The sequence below is a fragment of the Nicotiana sylvestris genome, chromosome 2 (assembly GCF_000393655.2).
Source record: "Nicotiana sylvestris chromosome 2, ASM39365v2, whole genome shotgun sequence".
NCBI lineage: Eukaryota > Viridiplantae > Streptophyta > Magnoliopsida > Solanales > Solanaceae > Nicotiana > Nicotiana sylvestris.
Genome location: NC_091058.1, coordinates 72,392,093 through 72,402,154, shown reverse-complemented (window position 1 = coordinate 72,402,154; position 10,062 = coordinate 72,392,093). Strand labels below are relative to the sequence as shown.

The 10,062-nt window shown below is 37.5% G+C and overlaps 1 protein-coding gene across 1 annotated transcript; it reads left to right on the top strand.

Annotated features, from left to right (window-relative positions):
• Positions 1-187: 187 nt before the first annotated feature.
• Positions 188-980, top strand: LOC138885067 (uncharacterized). Its single transcript, XM_070165958.1, has 2 exons — positions 188-578; positions 700-980. Exons 1-2 carry the CDS (start codon positions 188-190, stop codon positions 978-980), a joined length of 672 nt encoding a protein of 223 aa, XP_070022059.1.
• Positions 981-10,062: the final 9,082 nt, after the last annotated feature.

The following is a 10,062-nucleotide window of genomic DNA, read 5'->3' as shown; positions in this document are numbered from 1 at the left end:
TCACCTTACAGTTAGGTAATGAGCTTGATGAACCCTATGCAGACCAGTCAGAACAATAGGTAAACAATGGTATGAATATAGAAAAAACCCTCTGAACCATCTGAAAAGAATGAAGTCAAGACAAAAAGAAGAAAAAAATATTGAAAAATTGACTCCTCTCCCTGTGACTATTCCCTTTCCACAAAAAATGAAAAGAGAAAAGTTTGACAACCAATTTGCAAAATTTTTGGAGATTTTAAAACAAATTCACATCAATATTCCTTTTACTAATGCTTTGTTACAAATGCCTTCATATGCCAAATTTTTAAAGGAAATTTTGTCAAGTAAAAGAAAATTAGAAGAAGTTTCTGTGGTAATGCTTACGGAAAAATGCAGTGCTATACTTCAAAATAAGCTACCACAAAAACTTGGTGATACATGCAGTTTTATAATTCCATGCACTTTGGGAGGAGTATATTTTGAAAAAGCACTTTGTGATTCTGGAGCTTCAATAAATTTAATGTCATTTTCTATCTTTAAAAAGTTAGATCTTGGTGAAATAAAAGACAGAAGTGTTTCTCTTCTGTTTGCAGATCAAAGTACTAAGAAACCTAAGGGAATAATTGAAAATGTACTCGTAAGAGTAGATAAGTTTGTTTTCCCTGTAGATTTTATAGTACTTGAAAAAAAAAGAATGTCCTAATGAACCAATAATTTTAGGTAGACCATTTCTTGCTACAGGAAGAGTAATTATAGATGTTCATCAAGGACAATTAATTTTAAGAGTTGATGAAGAAAGAGTCATATTTGATATGCAAAAGATACTAAGATATTCAGGAGATGAAATATCATCTTCATGTTTTTCAATTGACATGATTAGTTATCTTACAGATGAATTCAAAGATGATCAATTAATTCCAGATTTAATGAAAAGATGCTTGATCAAATCAGGCACCACACAAGACGATAATCCCACCATCAGAAGAGAAGCTGAAATATAGGACAAAGATTCAGAAGAAGAAGAGATGAAATCCGAACAAGTTCAATCAAAAATTGAACTCAAAACTCTCCCTTCTCATTTGAAATATGTTTATCTTGAGCAAGAATTATTTCCAGTAATTATTTCATCTTCTCTTACTGCAGAACAAGAAAATAGTTTGATTAAAGTATTGAAATCACACAAAGGAGCCTTGGGTGGACTATAGAAGATATTAAAGGAATTAGTCCGACTATTTGTACACACAGAATTCTCATGGAGTATAGCTACAAGCCAATAGTCCAGCCGCAAAGAAGATTGAATCCAGCAATGCAGGAAGTAGTGAAAAAAGAGATCATAAAGCTGTTGGTAGCAGGTATTATATACCTCATTTCTGACAGCCCGTGGGTAAGTCCCATTCAGGTAGTACCAAAGAAAGGAGGAATGACAGTTATAAAAAATGAAAATAATGAGCTCATACCTACCAGGACTGTTACAGGATCGAGAGTCTGTATTGATTACAGACGTCTCAATGATGTCACTAGAAAAGATCATTTTCCTTTGCTATTTATTGATCAAATGTTGGAAAAAATTGTCGGATATGGTTTTTACTGTTTTCTTTATGGCTATTCAATATATAATCAGATACCAATTGCACTAGAAGATCAAGATAAGACAACCTTCACATGCCCTCATGGAACATATGCCTATAAGAGAATGCCATTTGGTTTGTACAATGCCCCTGCTACATTTCAGCATTGCATGTCAGCAATTTTTGCTGACATGACTGATAAATTTCTTGACATTTTTATGGATGATTTTACACTCTTTGGCAAAACATATAAGGATTGTCTTAACCATTTGACCTTAGTTCTTAAAAGATGTGAAGAAACAAATTTAGTTCTTAATTGGGAAAAATGTCATTTTATGGTCACTGAAGAAATTGTTTTAGGACATAAAATCACTGCTAAAGAGATAGAAGTTGATAAGGCAAAAATTAATCTTATAGCAGGATTACCCCCTCCCACAACTGTGAAAGGAATTAGAAGCTTTCTAGGTCATGCAGGTTTTTACAGATGATTCATAAAAGACTTCTCAAAGATTTCAAAACCGCTGACTAACCTCTTGATGAAAGACACTAAGTTTGATTTTTCAGGTAACTGTGTGAAAGCATTTGAAACCCTTAAGGAAAAGTTATCAATTGCACTTGTAGTTGTGTCCCCTGATTGGAACCAACCTTTTAAGGTCATGTGTGATGCTAGTGATACAGCAGTTGGAACTGTTTTAGGCCAAAGAAGGGATACGATTTTTCGTCCTATTTACTATGCTAGTAGGACAGTGAGTGAGACTCAAGTGAATTATGCCACAACAGAAAAAGAGTTACTAGCAGTAGTGTTTGCTTTTGATAAGTTTCGCTCCTATTCGATAGGAACCAAAGTCACTGTTTTTACTGATCATGCAGCTTTAAAATACCTCTTAGCTAAGAAAGATGCTCGACCAAGATTATTAAGATGGATTTTACTTCTGCAAGAATTTGACCTTGAGATAAAGGACAAAAAAGGACAGAGAACCAAGTAGCTGACCATTTGTCTAGATTAGAAAGCCCTCCCCTCGAGTTTAATGAGATAAAAAAAGAATTTCCTGATGAACATATTTTTTCAATTAACACATTTGTGACTCAACCAACCTGATCTAGACAACTGCCACGAGGTTCTCAGGAACATGGGCATTGTTAAGAAAATGTGGTCGATTTTGCTACATTTCACTTGTTTGGATCCTCCAAGACTTGGTGGAGGGATTATTGCTTAGAGAGACCAGCCGGATAGCCAGCCTTGACTTGGGAGCTGCTTACAGTGTTATTCCTGGAGAAGTTTCTCCCCGTTACTCAGATAGAGGCCTATCGGAGGTAGTTTGAGCGCCTCCAGCAGGGTTCCATGATTGTTACCTAGTATGAGACCAGGTTCATCGACTTAGCTTGCCATACTCTCATCATACTCCCCACCGAGAGATAGAGAGAGAGAGGGTGAGGAGGTTTATTGACGGTCTTATTCAGGCAGTTTGTTTTCAGATGGCTAGAAAGGCTAGGAGTGAGATTACTTTTCAAGAGGCGGCCAATGTGGCCTGTAGAGTTGAGATGGTTCTATCACAGGGAGGCGATCATGGGTCAGACAAAAAGCCCCGTCATTTAGGACGATTCAGTGGTACCTCATCCGGAGACCGAGATTCGTATGGTAGAGACCACCCTCCTAGGCCCTTTCAGTCAGCGCTCCCAATTTCTCACGGTAGTTCAGGGTGGTGGGGCCTAGCCCCGATGTTACGCCCTTCCAGCCATGCCCGAGGCTAAGGCTTCAGATATAGTCATTACAGGTACTATTCTGGTTTGTGATAGAGATGCTTCAGTGTTATTTGATCCAGGGTCTACCTACTCGTATGCGTCATCTTATTTTGCACCATATCTGGTCATGCTTAGTAATTCATTGAGTATTTCTATTCATATGTCTACACCGGTGGGTAATTCTATTATGGTAGATCGAGTCCATCGTTCTTGTATTGTGGTGATTGGGGGTCTTGAGACTTGTATGGATTTGAGGATGGACTGGTTGTCACCTTACCACGCTATCTTGGACGGTTATGCCAATATTGAGACCTTAGCCTTACGGGATTTTCCCCATTTAGAGTGGAGAGGAACTCCTGGTGATTTTACCCGCAGTGTTATCTCGTATATGAAGGCTCGACGTATGGTCGAGAAGGGGTGTTTGTTCGATTTGGCATATGTTCGTGATTCTAGTGCTGAGGTCTCTTCTATTGATTTTGTGCCCGTTGTTCGAGAGTTTCCTGATGTTTCCCTTCCGACCTGCCGGGTATGCCACCCGACAGGGATATTAACTTTTGCATTGATTTAGCTTCGGGCACTCAGCCCATTTCGTTCCTGCTGTATCGTATGGCCCTTCCAGAGTTTAAAGAGTTGAAGGAATAGTTGCAAGACTTTCTTGAGAAGGGTTTCATTAGACCCAGTATTTTGCCTTGGGGTACGCCGATGTTGTTTGTTAAGAAGAATGATGGATTGATGAGAATGTGTATTGATTACTGGCAGTTGAACAAGGTTACAATCAAGAATAAGTATCCATTGCTGATGATCGATGATTTTTTTTTATCAGCTTCAGGGTGCCAAGGTGTTTTCAAAGATTGATTTGAGATCTGGCTACCATCAGTTGAGGATTAGGGCATCTGATGTCCCTAAGACAGCTTTCCGCACTCGGTACAGGCATTATGAGTTCCTGGTCATGTCATTTGGGTTGACCAATGCCCCAACAGCTTTTATGGATTTGATGAACCGAGTGTTCAGGTCTTATTTAGACTCATTCGTGATAGTCTTCATTGATGATATTTTGATATATTCCCGCAGCCGGGAGGAGCACGAGCAACATCTTAGAGTGGTTCTTTAGACCTTGAGGGATAGTCAGTTATATGCTAAGTTCTCGAAGTGTGAGTTCTGGTTGAGTTCAGCTGCATTTCTAGGTCATGTTGTATCCTTAAAGGGTATTCAGGTTGATCCGAAGAAGATTGAGGCAGTCAAGAACTGGCCTAGACCAGCATCAGCTACAGAGATTCGGAGTTTCTTGGGATTGGCAGGCTACTATCGTCGGTTCGTGGAGGGGTTCTCATCTATCGCAGCCCCAATGACCAGGTTAACCCAGAAGGGTGCCCAGTTCAGATGGTCGGACGAGTGTGAATCGAGCTTTCAGAAGCTCAAGACAGCTCTGACTACGACACCGGTGTTGGTTTTACCGACAGGTTCAGGGCCTTATACAGTTTATTATGATGCATCTCGTGTTGGGCTTGGTGCAGTGTTGATGCAGGATGGAAAGGTCATGCTTATGCTTCGCGGTAGCTGAAGATTCATGAGAAGAACTATCCGGTTCATGATTTGGAGTTGGCAACCATTGTTCACGCATTGAAGATTTGGAGGCATTATCTATATGGCATGGCATGCGAGGTGTTCATGGATCACAAGAGTCTTCAGTATTTGTTCAAGCAAAAAAGATTTGAATTTGAGGCAGAGAAGGCGGTTAGAGTTGTTGAAAAATTATGATATTACTATCTTGTATCATCCGGGAAAGGCCAATGTGGTGGACGATGCGTTGAGTAGGAAGTCAGTCAGTATGGGCACTCTTGCTTATATTCCGGTGGGTGAGAGACCGCTTGCTTTGGACGTTCAGGCTTTGGCCAATCAGTTTGTGAGGTTGGATATTTCTGAGCCTAGTCGTGTATTGGCCTGCACGGTCGCTCGTTCTTCTTTATTGGAGCGTATCCATGATCGGCAGTATAATGATCCCCATTTGTGTGTCCTTAGAGACACAGTGCAGCGCGAAGGTGCCAAGCAGTTTACCTTAGATGATGATGGAGTTTTGAGATTGCAGGGTCGAGTTTGTGTGCCTAATGTGGATGGGATCCGAGAGTTGATTTTAGAGGAGGCCCATAGCTCCCGATACTCTATTTATCCGAGCGCCGCGAAGATGTATCAGGATTTGCGGCAACATGATTGGTGGTGGAGAATGAAGAAGGATACTGTTGCACATGTAGCTCGGTGTTTGAATTGTCAACAAGTTAAGTACGAGCATTAGAGGCCTGGTGATTTATTTCAGAGGATTGAGCTTGATTCCAATAGCTTCGTATGGTGATTTTGGACTTAGCCGCATGTTTGGATTTGAATTTGGAAGTCTGTAGGATAATTTGGCGCATGTTGGCAAAAGTTGGAAAATAGAAGATTTTTGGAAAGTTTGACCGAGGGTTGACTTTTTGATATCTGGGTCGAAATCCAGTTCTGAAAGTTTTCATAGCTTCGTTATGTCATTTATGACTTGTGTGCAAAATTTGAAGTCAATCGGGCTTGATTTGATAGGTTTTTTTCATCGAATATAGAAGTTGGACGGTCTTAGTTTCATTAGGCTTGAATTGGGGTGTGATTCATGGTTTTAGCATTATTTGATGTGATTTGAGGTTTCGACTAAGTTCGTATGATATTTTAGGACTTGTTGGTGTATTTTGTTGAGGTCCCGAGGGCCTCGGCCTCGGGTGGATTTCAAAAGGTTAACGGATCAATTCAGACTTGAATTTACCTGCTGAAATTTTCTGGGCAGCTTCTGCATTTTTCGCACGTGTGAACAGTGACCGCACATGCGAGAACAATATCTGTATATAGTATTAATGAATAGTATCTGTGAACAGTATCCGTGAACAGTAAACACGAAAATTCTGGATAGAATGTTAAGTTCCGCATTTTCCATTTTTACCAAATTGGAGATCGGGGAGAGGTGATATTCGGGAGATTTTCAGAAAAAACAATGGGATAGGTGTTCTTAACTTAATTTTGGTTAGATTACCCGAATCTACTACTAGTTTTGGCATTAAATCTGTGAATTTAGTTGGAAGAGTTTAAAAATAAGATTTGATGATTTGGAGGCCGAATTGTTATCAGATTTTGGTAAAATTTGTAGGTTGGACTCGTGGTTGGATGGGGGTTCATATTCCGTGATTTTTATCGGATTCCGAGACGTGGGCCCCACGAGCGAATTTTTGGTGTAATTTTGGATTTTTAATGGAAAATGTAGAATTCCAAGTGAAATTAATTCCTATATTTTTATTGACTAAATCGAATTATTGTGGCTAGATTCGAGGTATTCGGAGGTCGATTTGAGCGGCAAAGGCATTGCGGAATACGGAGTAGGATTTTGCTCGGATTGAGGTAAGTAACGGTTATAAATCTGATCCTGAGGGTATTAAATCCCGGACATTGTGTTGTATGACTATTTTAGAGGTGACACACATGCTAGGTGACGGGCGTGTGGGCGTGCACCGTAGGGATTGTGACTTGGTTTGTCCCGCGAGACTATGGAATTAATTGGCTTACTGTTTAATACATGTTCCCTCTGTTTTCATAGAAATTGATTGTACTTTATTTTAGAAATCATGTTTAGGCCTTATGTGATCATTGTTGAGACCTGCGAGGTCGTGTACTTACTGAATTAGTTGTTAATTGTTGTTTTTGTACTCAGTCATAGCTTTTCTTGCTTATTATGCCTCCGTATCTTGTTGTTCATTGTTGATACATGACATTACCTCTGTTTGGGTTGTTTATATGATTTTTGAGAGCCCGAGAGACTGGAGAGATTGATGACTCAGTGAGTCCGAGGGCCTGATCTGTGAGGATATTTATGGGATCGGGTTGTACGCCGCAGCATGTTCTTAGTGATTTATAACTGAGTGAGGCCGAGGGCCTGATCTGTGAGGATATTGATGGGATCGGGCTGCGCGCCGCAACATGTTGTTACTGATTTATGATTGAGTGAGGCCGAGGGCCTGAGTGATTTATGCCACGAGGTGGCTTGTTAGAGCGCTTGGGCTGAAGGAGCCCCTCTAGAGTCTGTACACACCCCCAGTGAGCGCAGGTACCTACTGAGTGTGAGTGCAAGTGCCGAGTGCTGAGCGATTGGGAGGAATGAGTGATTGTGAGGTTGGAGTGAATGGGAGGAAAGAGTGACTGTTATTCTGAGAAAATACATTTACTTCATTATTGTTGCATTGCAGATATCATATCACTGTTTTGAAAATTATTGGAAGATATTATTTACTACTCAGTCAAACTTGATATCTGGTTTATTAAGTATGTACTGATGTGACTTAAACTATTAAATTGAAAGTATGACTACTCTTATTTGAAAGTTATTGAGATAACTGTATTTGCATAGCTCGTCACTACTTCTCAGTTCCTTATTTATTTCTGTTACTTACTGAGTTAGTGTACTCATGTTAACCCATGTACCTCGTGCACAGATCTAGACACTTCTGGTCACGGTGGTTGCTGATTGAGGAGTCAGACTCAGGAGACTATTGAGGTAGCTGCATGGCGTTCATTGACCTTGACTCTCCTTTCCTTTCATGTTGTACTGTTCTATATTTCCAGATAGTATTTTATCAGTCGGATGTTGTTATCATTTAGATGCTCATGCACCCAGTGACATCGGGTTTTGGGGATAGATTGTTTAGTACGTTTGGAGTTATATTCTATTCTAAAAAGTTTTATTTAATATTATCTGCTTCCGCCTTTATTTAAAAGTTCTACTATGTTGAGATGTTGAGTTGAGGCTTGCCTTGTACCACGATAGGCGCTATCACGACATGTCAGATTTTGGGTTGTGACATATATATATATATATATATATATATAGATACATACATACATACATACTTGTGGTAGTATAGAACACTTAGCAAATATGTGCCCAAAAAGGATTAATAATAAGACAAGAAATTCACAGTTAATAGAAGATTTCCAAGAAACTTTAATAAATGTAGGAGAATATATGTCAGATAATGAAAGTATATATTCTATAATAAGTGTAGATATAGAAGATAAAGCTCAAATAGATACTTCAGAATCAGAAGAAGAATTAATCAATAGCACTGGAAATGTACCTAGAAGAAGAGTATATAGAGTAGATCAAGAGACAGAAATAGAAAATGTAAAACCATCAGGAAAAAGAATGCTTATAGAAGAACCTATAAGATTACAGGAAGGAGGAAGTAAGGGTAAAATACTAACCATGAAAGTTGCTGACCTATGTTTAGAAGTAGATCTCCTTATTACACCTAAATTCATAAGTTCTTTAATTTGAATTTTGAAGTCTTCTAAATCTTGATTTGTGGCTTCTATTGAAGCTGTTTTAATTATATATTATGTTCAAAAACTAAATTATATATTGATATAGTATCAATAAAATTTAACCATCTTCTTCTACTACTATTCTTTGCGTTTATCTTTTGGTGAAACTTAATTATAGCTCCGCAATCAGTTCTAATTGTTACTTCTTGTTTATTCAATATATATAATTTAAAACTATTTAATCCGTAAATTAAAGCTAATATTTCTGCATCTATACTACTCATATTTCCTTTTTCTCTATATTTACCACTTTGATAGGCACATATTTTTTCTGTATTCTTATCACTATATTTATTTGGTTTCGATGTGTTTTAGATGTTTTTATAAAGATTATAATCTTCTTCTTAAATAATGACTGCTGATATGATAATATTAAAAATATCAGATATAGTTGTTTTCTATATATATCTGAACAAATACTATTATTGTGTTGTAAGTATATAAAATGTACGGCAAAGTGACAGCCATAAACGGATTACCCATAATATATACAAACATTATATAGATAAATCACATATTAGCTTTTATGGATATTGGCAAGTAAAAATGCATGAAGAAAGCATTGAATGGACAACATTTACTTGTCCAGAGGGACATTTTGAATGGCTGGTAATGCCGCTTGGACTAAAAATAGCTCCACCAATTTTTTAACGAAAAATGGATAGTATATTTGGAGAAGAGAAGAAATACAGGATACAAATCCAAGAGAAAACACTCTGAACAAAAACCTATCCAAACACCTACTTAACTGGTCTGCTAGATTATTATCTTTTCCTTTAATATGTTCAAAAACCAAATTATACATTGATATAATATCAATAAAATTTAACCATCTTCTTCTACTACTATTCTTTGCGTTTATCTTTTGGTGAAACTTAACTATAGCTTCGCAATCAGTTCTAATTATTACTTCTTGTTTATTCAATATATATACTTTAAAACTATTTAATCCGTAAATTACAGCTAATATTCCTGCATCTATACTACTCATTTTTCCTTTTTCTCTATATTTATCACTTTGATAGACACATATTTTTTTGTATTCTTATCACTATATTTATTTGGTTTCGCTTTTACACCATCCTTCAAAACTACCGTCTTTTCTATAATCAAGTAGTCTGTTTCTAATGGCATATTTAAATCAGGAATATTTTTTATTTTTTCTTTAACTTTTGTACTAATTTAATGTCTTCTGTATTGAAATGTTTTTGTCCTGTAGAACCTGTCTTAGCATATAATGGTCCTGCTATTTTTCTTAAGTCTTTTATAAAATTTCTTGCATAATTTATTATTCCTAAAAAATTTGTAGTTCTTTAGTATTATCTAATTTATCTGGAATTTCTAGAGATTTTTTGGCTATATGGGGTTGTAATTTAATTTTTCC